General features: G+C 39.7%; 1 protein-coding gene across 5 annotated transcripts in view; it reads left to right on the top strand.

Moving 5' to 3' along the window:
- The window catches only part of PPFIA1 (PTPRF interacting protein alpha 1), a 91,037-nt gene extending 81,225 nt beyond the window's left edge, over nt 1-9,812 (top strand). For 4 of the 5 annotated variants that reach the window (XM_045014973.1, XM_045014972.1, XM_045014970.1 and 1 more), the window contains 2 exons: nt 1,200-1,270; nt 8,267-9,812. In XM_045014973.1, the coding sequence (XP_044870908.1) occupies nt 1,200-1,258 (59 nt within the window). In that variant the 3' untranslated portion in view covers nt 1,259-1,270; nt 8,267-9,812. Of the gene's footprint in view, nt 1-1,147; nt 1,271-8,266 lie in introns of those variants that run through there. The other variant, XM_045014971.1, reaches the window with a different exon arrangement.
- The last annotated feature ends 4,571 nt before the right edge of the window (nt 9,813-14,383 follow it).

Here is a 14,383-nt window from a genome sequence, read left to right as displayed (position 1 = left end):
CCTCTAGGAAAAGACTAGAAGGTCTTTTTATCTAGGATATACTTTTTCCGTATCTCTGAATATGGAAATAAGATGACATTCCACTAACTATTTTACTGATATTTTCTTACCTTGTGAAAAGGGGGCAATAGTTATACATTTCTAATTAGTATTGATAAGAGTACAAGTAAGACCTAGATGTAAGGCAGTGCAGTAATGTCCATTGATAAGAATTACTGGAAAACAAAAATAAAAGTAGGAAATTTCATCTAAAAAAAAATAGCAAAAAATCTGAGGCTATTTTTATACAGCATAATGTAGTAGTAAAAGGCACCGTTTTCTTTTTGCTTTGTAAATCACTTAACTATTGAATGTATTTGTAAGATAAATTAAGTTACAATACAGTTTTCCCATGGGTGTGGACTTTATTAAGAGCCATGTGTATGTACTTGAGAGCAGAATTTGGCGAGATATAAAAAGGTAATCATATCTACATTACAAATATAATTTTTGGTAGCAGATGAGTAAGCTTTCTCTTTAATTTTTGGTTTTATAAAGCACAGATAAAAATCAGTGCTTGCCAAATGGAAAATTTTATTGGTGATGGAATGTACCAGGCAATTACAATTTGAGAACTTCCTTTTTTCAAATTTAGACCAAAGGTCCTTGGTAGTGTGCCTGTTTTGTTTGAACACTTGAACTAAATACATGAAGTTTAAGAAGAACCCCTGTATATTACACACAAATATTAAGAATGTTAGTGGGATGCTTAACATTTTAAATATTATTCTCACTAGTGTAAAATATCCAGTCCAGAAGTTCTTTGCACCATATAATGTGTAACTTGATTTAAATGTAAAATTAAACATTCACATTCTAAAAATTCAAGTTTTCTTCTGTGCAGTCAAAAACTGAGTGAAATCTTGTAAAGAAGAATATTAATAGTTGTACTTCTAGACATGATGATTCACTTCTGCCATTTACAGTGCCTTAGCTTGCATGAGTGTTTTATTAGGATTTTTTTGTCAAGCTAAGCATTGAAACTGAAACTAGTAAATAGACAAACTCAAGGTTATTTTAAATTCTGCTTTTCTAATTTATTGTAACCTTAGTTGAGCGTATACAGTAGCTGTAATCACATTGCTGTGTGATTTTTTTTTTTTTGAAGACTAACTGCATGCTGTGTTCTGCATGTCTTCCTTCTATGATTGTTGAAACAGGCAATGTATCAGGAACACAAAGGCTGGATTCCACTACAGTAAGGACTTACTCCTGTTAAAGGCGTCTGTTGGTGAGTAAAAAGGATAGGTATAGCACTAAAATAGGCCCCTTTGTAGAATATAAATTTTAAAGTTTAAACCAATTCCAAAAACTATTAATATCTAAATGTAAAAAAAAAAAAAAAAAAAAAAAAGAAGAGAGAAAACCAATCGGTTTAAAATATAAATACTACATTGAGAATTTTAAGGTGGTTCCTTATAGCTAAGGCTGTCAACCTTTACATAATATAATCCTAATTTTAAAGTTAATTAGCAACGGGAAAAAATTGGTCTTTTTTCTTTTTTGTTCTTTTATGATATATTTTCAAAAAGGCATGAAAGGATTTTTCTGCAAAAAGTGTTGGATTTTTGGTCATCTTTACATTAGGAATTCAGGCCTTATCTACTTTGATTTTCCTCAAGGTCTTCACAGGATCAGCTGGTAGTCCTAGCTGGATTATGACATCTCAAACACCGAGAAAGTGAAATCTAATTTGAGAGGGGGAAGTAAATAGTTTTCATTCACAGTGTGCAGAGTACTGTTCCTCTAGTTTCAGGGGAAAAAAGAGGTAATGGGAAAACTTAAGTAAGGGTATGTCTACGCTACCCACCGGATCAGCGGGCAGCAATCGATCCAGTGGGGATCGATTTATTGTGTCTAGTCTAGATGCGATAAATCGACACCCCCCCCCCCCCCGAGCCCTCTCCCGTCGACTCCTGTACTCCAGCGCTGCGAGAGGCGCAGGTAGAGTCAACAAGGAAGTGGCAGCAGTCGACTTCAGCTACATTATGCCCCCCCCCCCCCCCAGTGTAGACCAGGGCTAAGTATGTTTGGGGACCCAAACTAGTGGGATGGGGATAATTGGAGGAGCAAGAGAGGGTAGAAAAGGGAATAGCTTGGTCTCTCAGTGCACTCCCTCAGGTGTGAAGCCTGTTGTCTTCATCTGTTCTTGGGTGGAATCCCACAAATTTCCCACTCTTAGACCTGGCCCGGGGCTACAGCACTCTTGAACCACCCTAGCATGTCTGACTAGGTTTGGCTACCTGTGGTGGTTCTTCAAGGAGTATCCCTTTTGGAACTCCACGTTAGGTGATTGTGAGCCCCTGTGCTTGTAATCTGAGATTTGTAGTAGCAGTGCCTGGTTGGATCACACATGCGCTTTCCCTGTCTTGCGCCACCTGAGGCGGTTGCATAGAGCTGTGCAACCAACCCCTCCTCAGTTCCTTCTCTACTGCCCTCAGCTTGAGATGGAGCACTTAGTAGTGCCTCTTTATTTAAGAATAGTTACTGTAGTTATTTAGCTAAGTTTGTTGTTAGCTTGCTTTATAGTTACTTCTCCTTCACTGTTTATTTTCTTCTTTTCTAACAAAAACAAAACTTTTTTCTCTTATATAGGAAATTAAGTTTCAGTTATTAGATACCCTTTGAGAATAGCTTAGTTACTCCATATTTTCAAGTGCTGGAAACACCCACTACCTCCCATCCATTCAAAGCAGGGCTGGCTCCAGGCACCAGCTCAGCAAGCAGGTGGTTGGGGTGGGCCAAGGGGAAGGAGCGGCAAGTTGGGCTCTTCAGCGGCAATTCGGCGGCAGGTCCCTCGGTCCCTCTCGGGGAAAGGACCTGCTGCCGAATTGCCGCCGAAGAAGAAAGCGGCGCGGTGGAGCTGCTGCCAATCGTGGCTTTTTTTTTTTTTCCCCTGCCACTTGGGGCAGCAAAAAACCCTGATTCAGAGACTGTCTGACCCCATTCCACCCAGCCTGGCAGATCATCACGTCAGACAAATGGGAGGGGATTCTGCTCACATTATTTTCTAACCCCCAAAAAATCTGGAGGATGGAGGTCTATTCTAGATTTAAGAAGACTCAACAAATTCATGAAGACTCAACACTTCAGGACGGTCACGTTAGCAACCATAATTCCAGCATTGGAAAGAGACCTCCAGAACGCACATTTTCATATAACAATACATCCCTCACACAGGAGGTTCCTCAGGTTTTTCTAGGAATAGACCATTTTCAGTAGAAAGTACTGCCCTTTGGACTGTCCACTTCCCCAGGTGTATTTTCAAAAGTTCTCTCGGTGGTGGTGGCTCACCTCCACAGACAAGGGGTTGTAATAGTCCCTTATTTGGACAATTGCTTACTCAAAGCAGCGACTTAAGAAAGGGCAGCAGAAGCTACTCAAAACACTGTAGCTATTTTCACATGTCTAGGCCTACAAATAAACACACACAAATCAATCTTCACACTTGTGCAGAGACTGGAGTTCATCAGGGCCTACCTCGACTATCCGGAGGTATAGTCTTTGCTGCCCCGACACCGATTTACAGCTTTACTAAGTCTAAGTTCCACAACACTAGACAGTCCCCAGACATCAGCCAGGACCTGCCTCCAACTGTTGGGCTACATGCACAACAATGTTTGTGAAATATGCCAGACTCCACATTCCTGGCCTGCAAGCCTGACTCCAGACAATGTATGTTACACACAGACACAGCATAAACAAACATCTCATGATGCCAACCAAAGTAAAAAACTTTCTACATTTGTGGACCCAACCAAACAACATCTGCGCAGAACCCTCCAACAATAATAATAATTTTCAGATGCTTCCCTACTAGCTTGGGGAGCACACTTGCGCAATCATATGGTTCAAGGCTGCTGGCACCATCGGAATCCATTCTACATATAAATCTACTGCACCTGCGGGCAGTTCACAATGTATGTTCCCATTTCCTACCTGTGATCAAGGACAGAACTATAAAGTTCCTCACAGACAATGTTGCTTGCCTGATCGGTAGGGGGAGAGGTACAATCCCTGCGCACGGAAGCCATGCTGTTATGGAATTGGTGCATCAATCACAACATCGACATCTCAGCTTCCTACCTCCCGGGATGCCAAAACACCACAGCAGATGAACTAAGCAGAAAATTTCCCCAGGACCATGAGGGGGAAATAAACCGGGAGTACTATATTCAAATAGGGTGTTCCCAACTATAGACCGTATTGTGACAACCCAAAACGCCAAGTGCCTGCACTTCTGCTCCAGAGCAAGTTTGGGATCCCATTCCCTGAGCAATGCTTTTCTTATCAAATGGGATGCACCCTAATATATGCCTTTTCTCCAACCCCTCTTATATCCCGGGTCATACACAAGATCAGGACACCAGAGTCCTCTTGAAAGCCCCCACGTGGCTGACAAATGTGGTTTCCTTACCTCCTAAAGATGGCCGTGTGCCCACCACACACACTTCCTCATCTCCTCTCTCAGGATGCAGGCCAGGCCCTCCATCCAAACCTGACAAGATTCCACCTCAAGGAGTGGCTACTCCTTGGTTCTGAGAAGTCAAAATAACCTATTCAGCAGAAGTAAGGGACATTCTTTTAAACAGTCATAGACCAACTATACAACATACATACCTGCACAAATGGAGGCGATTCAATACATGGTGCCAAAATAGATAAATCATGGCGGTTTTCTCTCTCCTACTACTGGTACTGGACTATATATTGGAACTTAAGAAATAGGCCTCTCCATGAGGTTGATCAGAGTACACCTCACAGCATTCCACCACAAGGTGGATGAGTTCTTGATCTTCACTCACCCCACCACCAAGCATTTTCTCAAGGGCCTTCATAACATTTACTCAGAAATACGAGCCCATAATCCATCATGGGACCTCAATCTGGTGTTACAGGGCCTTACTGGACCCCCATTTGAACCACTAGTGATCTGTTCACTACTCTGCCTTTCAATGAAAGTGGCTTTCCTCATGACCATCACATCTGCCAGTGGGTAGCGGAATTATTAGGAGCCCTTATGGCACCTTCTCCTCCATACACAGCATTTTTCTTTGAGTGCTCATCTTGATTCCATTCTAGGTGCATGCGCACCCTTGTACACGCTCGATGGAGGATTTTGCCTTAGCGGTATCTGTAGGGTTCGCTGCAGCGCCCCCTAGAGTGCCACGCTCATGCATTGGTATATCAGGTGCCAGTGACCCTATGTCCTCTCAGTTTCTTCTTTCCGCCCATGATGGTTGGTTAGAGTGTCTTGGCTTGCATTGCAAGAGCGTTAGCTTTCTTTCAGCCCATTGTTCTGTCTCCTTTATAGTTAGTTTTTAGGTACTTAGTTTGTCCATTAAGTTATAGTAGTTAGAGTCCTGGCTGGGACTTAGCTGCAGGGCCCATTCCCCAGGCTTTAAGTCATGTTCATCATGTACCCAGCCGATGCCCATTAGTGACTCCCACAGTAGCTGTTTGAAATGTCGGGGGGGAAACACACAGAAAAGACAAGTGCAGGACCTGCAAGAACTTTCGTCCTGAAACTCAAAGGGAGCAGGATATCCACTGGAGGACCCTCCTTGTGAAAGTTGCGCTTTGTCTTTCTTTGGAGCTCTCCCGGTCAGACTCCATGCCTAGCACTTTGGCATCAACGCATAATGCACTGCCAGCACTGGAACCCGCCTGTCACCATTCCCCTTCCCCAGTGCCCAAAAAGTGGCTGAAGCTGAAGGGCCCGTTGGCACCGCAGGACAAGGGGGCTTCGGGGAAAGGACCTGTGTTAGGCCACATGCCTGCCCTGGAACTGCACAAGGGTACTGCTGTGGCCAGACCCCCTAGCCCAGCCAGAGTTCCAACTCCAGGGAGCAGCAGGGGATCCTGGCCCCTCATAGGACTACCTGTGCCCGAGGCAGCCCTGGTGGGCAACAACCAACAGTAACTCCTCACTTAGTCATCCTGGTTAAGGTTGTTTCGTTGCTGATCAATTAGAGAACATGCTTGTTTAAAGTTGCACAATGCTCCCTTATAATTTTGTTGTTTTGCAGCCTCCTGATTTGTTTACTGCTTGTAGAAAGAGCAGCCCATTGGAGCTAACTGGTGGGGGCTTGGAACCAGGATGAACCAACAGCTCCACACTTCCCTAAGTTCCCTGTGCAGCAGCTGCCTAGCAGGCTATCAATTGCCGGGCAGTTCAGCTGTCCCTCCCCCCACTGCTGTGTGCTGCTCCTGCCCTCTGCCTTGGAGCTGCTCCCTGGAGCCTCCTGCTTGCTATGCAGAGGTGGGGGGAAGAGGGGTGCTAATGTCAGGGTGTCCCCCTTCCCCTGCTCCTGCCCCCCACCCCCACTTTACTCATTTCCACAGAGCGGTTGGGTGGGGGGCAGGACAGACAGGGCTCAGAGAGGGAGCTTGCTGGCAGCAGCTGCTGTCTCAACTTGCTAGTCTACTTAAAAAGGCAGTGTACTTAGGGTGAGGTCAGTGTACTTAAAGGGGCAATGTGTCTCTCTCTCTCTCTCACACACGGTGTGTGTCTCTGTCCATGTCTGCCATGCTGTCTCTCCTCCCTCCATTCCTGCTGTCTTGTAGATTGTGAAGCTACATTAACAACAATGTGTTAACTCTGGAGGGCTCAGCTGAGTTCTAGTTCATCATTTAGCAGTAAGGCATTCCCTGGGAAATATCCCACCCTCTGACTTCACCAACTCAACCAAGCTTCACAATCATTGCTGTGTACAGTATTAAATTGTTTAAAACTTGTAGAGTGTGTGTGTGTGTGTGTGTGTGTGTATATATAGTCTTTTGTCTGGCAAAAAAAATTTCCCTGGAACCTAACCCCCCGCCCCCATTTACATTAATTCTTAGGGAGAAATTGGATTAGTTTGACATCCTTTCGCTTAAAGTAGCATTTTTCAGGAACATAACTACAAATAGTTTTGTTCCAGTTTTCCCACTTTGGGGGTTCCCCCCCTTTATAAGTGTGGACATTCCCCACTATGTGTCATGCCAGACTGTTGAATTCATCATGGTCTTTAAAGTGAAAGAGGCCTTTCATTGTCCTTAAGTTACAGTAAATGGGGCTGCCTGAAGCTATTGTCTCCTTTCCTGCATACATGCAGGTAACCCCATGTAATCCTATATCGAACACCATAAGAAATATATGGAACATATAATATTCATAAAGTATTACAGGTAGCTCCAAATACTTCACATGGTGTGGGGGAAGATTTAAAGGGGGCACATAGGGTACCAGAGGGATGATGCTATGACATGAGGAACTTGAAAATGAGCCAAATCATGGTATAGGTGGGTGTAGATGGGGAAGCAGGTGGGGAGAATCTATGTAATACACACTTATGTAAATGCCTTAGTACATATTCATATAATATGCAAAATAGGAGAGTGCATCATTTTTCATAGTCTCTAGTTTTCCATTCACAGCCTTAATAGATAGATGTGCAGAAGATGCCCTTTAACTGTACCCCAGAAGATCCTACAACAAGGTGGGAAGGAGCCCCATATTAGGTTACATCATATACATCTCAAATCAATCTTTCAGTTGCCTCTTAAAGAACAGACAGAAATTCAGAAGTTGTCTGATATAAGTCTGTCACTTGCAAGCGAAAAATCATGTTTCTGTAATGATGCTTAAAATATTTTTATCTATATTCCTAGTGAAATTACTTTCAGCTTTCACTCCAGGGGACTTGGTCCCGATAAGCTTTCATAGCAATAGGTCAATATCCTACTATAGTTGGGGCTTTAAAGTCTGTAGCCGTTAGTATATAAAAGTACTCTAAAAGAGCTCTGTGGTATAAAATGCTGAGAAAGGAAGTTCCTGAAGGTGAAGGTCAATGTAAATGAGCTGGATCCATCCCTGTATAAATCAAGTAGATAGTTTAAAAACATTTCTTTGTGAATGTTAAAGCTCTTAACTCTAATTGCCTTAACGTTGTTGTTGGTTGTTGTTGTTGTTTTAAATATATATATTTTACTCAGTAAGATCATCCAGAAAAAAAAAGTTAATCTCTTATTGGGAATTGAAGGTATTTGACCTCTGGCCTCAAGCCTCATATTGCAACTGAAACATATATAGGGACCAAATAGAACTGTATACTTCATGAAATGGTAGTAATCCATTAAATACATGCCACAACAATGAGCTGTTTAACTGAGAAACTTGGAATGTAATGCATGTTTGCTTTTTTTATCTTGACACTGTATAACAGATTTCTTTTTTATTTTGCAGTTTACCCACACTATTTCTACCGGTGATATGCAGCATTTTGAACTCAAAGACCATATTTTAGAAATCAGTGGAATCTTTAATTTGTTAATACTTGTTAAATGGACACTTTGAGATATTTTATTACAGAGTTTTTAATTAGCAAATAAATTCATGAGTACCATAGAGAAAATATTTTAGAATTAAATGTTTCTTATATTTAAGTAAACCTATGTGACTTTTCATTTATATAGTTACTTACCTTTTCCATCTGTATTCAGTCTATAAATCAGATCCTTGCTGATTTTATCCTTAATTTGTTACTTTCCAACTGAATGTACTGTAATGCTTGTAAGTATATGACCCTATGAGCAATATAGGGCTTTTGTAAATTATGCAGTTATTGTAATTATCATTGGGTTTTTTAATAATGAAACTGAAGGTGAAAAGGATTTTACTGTCTTTGTAAAAGTATCATGACACCAAGCAGTATATATTTTGTCTTTTTTGAAAATATTAGCTAGTTCTAAAAATTAAATAAACCAGTCTTTTTCAGATAAGCATTGAGATAAACATTTTAGTAACCAGGTCTAAGAGATTATTTTTATTTCTGTTGATAGTTGTACCTCTTTCACAAAGAAAATTTGTCAGGTAGTGTGAATTTGTCTTCATTTAATGCTTTAGTACATTTTTAAAACGGGGGAACATAACACTATGGAACATGTTTTAGAATTGGTTAACTCCTTCATAACTTCCAGTCTGCTGTATTTGTATAGCATGTCTTTACAATGACTGAACGTAAGCCATAAACTGAGAAATGTTTTCTCTCAGCCAAGGAAGGACTTCATAATAGCTCCTGGTAGTAATCCACAGGCCACAAAAAGTGCTTTCCTCCCATATCCGTTTGATTAAAAACATTTGTGGAAAGGCACTGATGCAACTATTCTTAGTGGACCAATCATGAAGCACTGCAGTCTAATGTAAAAAAAGAATAGTAAAAGATGAAGGCACAGTATGCTGAAGAATAAAGTAGTGCAACTTCTAATAAAGGCCTTATTTTTCCTATGTAAGTCATCTTTTTGCATTCGTTTGTAAACTTGTTCTAAAAAATTGTCCAGATTTTTAAAAAATTTTTTATGGTTGTAGCCATTTCAGGCTTTGCGTAGAAAATGTATCATTGAATGGCACGTTAAAAAGCCAGTAAAAAATGTGTTCAGATCATGGTGCATTATTTATTATGCAACAATATATATAGCATGTCTTTTTGTTTGGTTGGTTGGTTTCTTCTCTTTAGTTTATTTGTACAACTGAAATTCATTGTTACTGTTTCATGTTTTTTCTAACAATCTTTTTTGTGTACTTCTGATTATGTAACGAAGTATGTACAGCCTAAGTACTTTGAACTATTTTTACCACAGTATTATTTATTGCTTTCTTTCAATAAAGTTCTGAAGCATTTTTCCACTGCCAATAAAACGCTATTGAAAAAACTAAGATGTAATCGTATGCAAAAATGAAGCTATTTTTGTGGTGAGTGCTGGAGAGTTGTCAATAAAGCATCTTAACAATTGATTGCTGCTATGTGGATCTCGCTTCAAATGAAGACATGACTGATTCTTTCAGCAGATAACTGATGTTCAATATGGCTTCAATTTAAATTTGTGATGGAGGTCAAAGTTTGCATTTGTCACCAGCCCCCAAATGATCTGTTATATTATTCAATTTGTTTAATATTCATTTTATTTAGAGCTGTCGATTAATCGCTGCTAAGTCACTCGATTAATTCAAATAATCGCAATCAATAACAGTTTTAATTGCACTGTTAAACAATTGAATACCAATTGAAATTAATTTAAATATTTTTGGATGTTTTTCTACATTTTCAAATATATTGATTTCAGTTACAACACAGAATACAAGGTGTACAGTGCTCACTTTATATTTTTTATTACAAATATTTCCACTGTAAAAATAAATGAAATCATATTTTTCAGTTCACCTCATATGAGTACTGTAATGGAATCTCTTTATTGTGAAAGTGTAACTTACCTATGTAGATTTTTTTTGTTACATAACTGCACTCAAAAACAAAACAATATAAAACTTTAGAGCCTACAAGTCTACTCAGTCCTACTTCTTATTCAGTCAATCACTAAGACAGGTTTGTTGACATTTATGGGAGATAATGCTGCCCGCTTCTTATTTACAATGTCCCCTGAAAGTGAGAACAGGTGTTCACGTGGCACTTTTGTAGCTGGCATTGCAAGGCATTTACGTGTTAGATATGCTAAACATTCGTATACCCCTTCATGCTTTGGCCACCATTCCAGAGGACGTTTCCATGCTGATGACACTTGTTTAAAAAAAAAAAAAAAGCGTTAATTAAATTTGTGCCTGAACTCTTTGGAGGAGAATAGTATGTCTCCTGCTCTGTTTTACCCTCATTCTGCCATGTATTTCATATTATAGCAGTCTCAGATGATGACCCAGCACATGTTGTTTGTTTTAAGAACACTTTCACTGCAGATTTCACAAAATGCAAAGAAGGTACCAGTGTGAGGTTTCTAAAGATAGCTACAGCACTCGACCCAAGATTTAAGAATCTGAAGTGCCTTCCAAAATCTAAGATGGGTGAGATGTGAGCATGCTTTCAAAAGTCTTAAAAGAGCAACACTCCGAACCCAAAACTACAGAACTCGAACCACCAAAAAAGAAAGTCAACCTGCTGCTGGTGGCATCTGACTCATGATGATGAAAGTGAACATGTGTCAGTCTGCATTGGTTTGGATCGTTATCGAGCAGAACCCGTCATCAACATGGATGAATGTCCTCTGGAATGGTGGTTGAAGATGAAGGGACATATGAATCTTCAGCACATCTGGCACATAAATATCTTGTGAGGCCAGTTACAACAGCGCCATGCAAATGTCTGTTCTCACTTTCAGATGACATAAACAAGAAGCGGTCAGCATTATCTCCTGCAAATGTAAACAAACTTGTTTGTCTCAGTGACTGGCTGAAAAAGAAATAGGACTGAGTGGACTTGTAGGCTTTAAAGATTTACATTGTTTTATTTTTGAATGCAGTTTTTTTGTACATAACTCTACATTTGTAAATTGAACTTTCATGATAGAGATTGCACTACAGTACTTGTATGAGATGAAGTGAAAAATACTATTTATATTTTTATTACAAATTTGTTCTGTAAAAAAGTGAGTACTGTACCTTTGATTTCAATTACACCACAAAATGAATGGTATTCTACTTTTAATCGTGTAATCACTATTATTTTTTTTAATCTCTTGACAGCCCTAATTTTATTGTTTCAACTGATATCTGGAAAGTAATTCAGTAATGTTTACAATGTATCCTTCCGCTTTCCAGTCTGAGTAAATTAAACACTCAATGTCTTATTTTGCATAAAGGAAAATAGAAAAAGGCTAATGTTCTTTTCGTTAGTTTGAGTAACTTCAAAGATTTCTGGCCATTAGAAAGCTATAAGACCAAACTACTTATATTATTCTCATAGTCTGAATTTTGAATATCTGAATATTTAGAGGATAAATACATATTGCAGTGGTACAAGCATAAGCTAAGCTACTCTAAGAAAACCACACTGGGATTTGCACCCGCTTAAACTGGTTTTCAAATCAGTGCAGCTTGTGTGTAGACGAAGCTTGTGTCTGCCTTTACCTTTCTATAGTTCATTTTTCAGTGATGAGATGTTTTAACTTGTCCTCCAGGACAACAGCTGCATATTCAGTGTGATATGAGAAATGGAAAAATTGTGTGTGTGATGTTTTAAAATACAATTACATAACACTTCAGTTTGCCTTTTCTTGCATAAATGAGCTTTCATTTTGTATGTCAGCCTGGATACATTTCTAATTGTAGAGAATAATTTTCTCACGAGCAAGAGATTAAATTAAAAAAAAAAAACCCTCTTCCTTTCTTTGCTGGCCTCCAGTTGAAAAGTGTGCTGTCCTAAAGCTGTAAAGATTTTTTACAGCACTGAAATGAGGGAAGCTGTCCTTAGTTAATGTCTGTTAGAGCATCTTGAAAGTGAGGATATACTGGGGAATTAGTCTCCTATAGAATGTTGTGGGAACATTTTCCCATGAGGTATTCAAAATGACAAATGCTAGTTTATCTAAAATAGGGAATAGTTGTGAATTGGTAGGGAGATTGAGTAGAAGGACAAATAGAAAAGTGATAATGCTACTGATTTATTTTTATTGTATTAACAAATCTTTAATTTTAATTTAAAGTTTGACCTTCTCTCTCTATCACCAAAGAAAAACATAACAGCAACATGCCATTCTTAACTTTATGTAGGAACACTTTTTGGAGTGTCAGAGTAGATAAATCTGAACCTGAATTTTTAAGTAAAGTAGATTATATATTTAAAAGTTTTGTGTATGTCAGTATGCAACGTGCCAAATGTATTCCAAATGCTTGGGCCACAGTAGCTGCAGTAAAAGTGAAAAGTTTGTGCATATGACCAAGAAGCGAGCACTTCATTAGTTGATTTAAGAAAAATGATAGCAGGCAACTGGGAAAACTTTAAAGGAGTAATTTCTTGTAGATTTTAAGAGCAGGAACAATCTCATACAGAAAACACAATTTACCGTTCAATCTCATCTCCCTTCTTACCTTCCACTATAGTTTATATTATAAATAAAAGCTCTTTGAAAGAAGGGTGACAAGCATTTTCTACCACTGCTGGGCCTGTAGTCTTAAAGTTGTATGATCAGAGATCCCTGTTTAAAACACCTAATGAACAAAATAAACTTGGATTAACATAACAGTTGCTTGCCCTGTGGAAAATGCAGCCTAGATTAACCTACTACCATGGCTGCTGGAGGTCTGACAACTGTAGTTCAAAAGACTGCTCGGGGTGTACCTTTGTGGGAATTGAGAGACTGTTTTATAGTAATACAACTTAATTTTTTTTTAAAGTCCACAGAGAGCACTTCAAGTAACCCCCCCCCCCTTTTTTTTTACCACCCTTGTAATTGAAATTCATTTTCAAATATTGTATTGTCAGATTCATGTGGCACCCAGATTTACAAGTCTAGTTCATTTGAAAAGACTTTTCTCTTTCCTCTGCCTCCTGTTTTTTCTGAGACTATGGACAACTAGAGAACTAGCATGACCACATAAACACATCAAACAAGTAAAATCACCTTAATTGAGGTTGAGCGATTTATACTCAAGACTTTAAACCAGTAGCATTTGTTTAATTCAAACACTCAATTGATCTGCGTGGAAGGGAGAGGGAAGAGGGGATTTTGATTGAAGTGCTTCCTGAATCTTTATTAAAGAGATGAAAAAACACACCATCTATATCAGGGCCTTCCAACAGGACAGTCCACAAAATCAGGAAGGACATGATGTGACGTTTGAAAGTACTAAGGTACCGACCGTCCCTCCAGGGAAGAAGCAAAAAAAAAAAATCCATTATTTTCCAGTCCGGGGCCTCTATAAAGCAAATTTTAAAACTGGAATAAAGTGTTTTTAATGAGACATTTAGATTATCCATAGTTAATGTCCCTTATTCAAATTATAACACTCCTGCCTCAAGGTAACATTTTTATTTCCTTGTCATTTGTACAGTTAAATTCACGCTACCCAATATTGTTGCAATGAGGTGGGGGCGATACTCTGTACAGCTATTACGTTTTATCGTTTGGCAAGAAAGTCCCCCCTTTATGCTTATTTACAGCCGTTTAAAAGACGTCTCGATATTAGTGGGTCCTGTTGCCACAGTATGTATCTACGCGCTCCCCCGGAATTTGCAATCCGAGACTAGTACTTTCATGTGGCTCATTCAGGTTATCCCAGTTTGACAAGCCTGACTTGTTGAAATAAACTCCGCGGAGCAGCAGAAGGAAGGCCCGGCACCAGAGAACTGCTTAGGATGCATGAATAATAGGCTCTGGAAAGGTGCAGAGAGTGAGACGTGGGAAGCGCAGTGGAAATGGTCGGTTTCCCGGAGTGTGGTCTAGGGAGCAGCTCCGATCCCAGAAGCAACGATTCTTGCGTAGACAAAGGGATCTGGGAAGCTGCCGGGGCAAGCAGACGGGGGGGCTCGGGTAGCGCTGCTCGGCCCCAGCAGCACTGAAGCTTGTGCAGCCATAT

Source organism: Mauremys mutica, chromosome 4 (genome assembly GCF_020497125.1).
Source record: "Mauremys mutica isolate MM-2020 ecotype Southern chromosome 4, ASM2049712v1, whole genome shotgun sequence".
In the NCBI taxonomy this organism is placed as follows: Eukaryota; Metazoa; Chordata; order Testudines; family Geoemydidae; genus Mauremys; species Mauremys mutica.
Note: the sequence above shows the minus strand (reverse complement) of the source record. Positions and strands in the feature narration are given on the sequence as shown.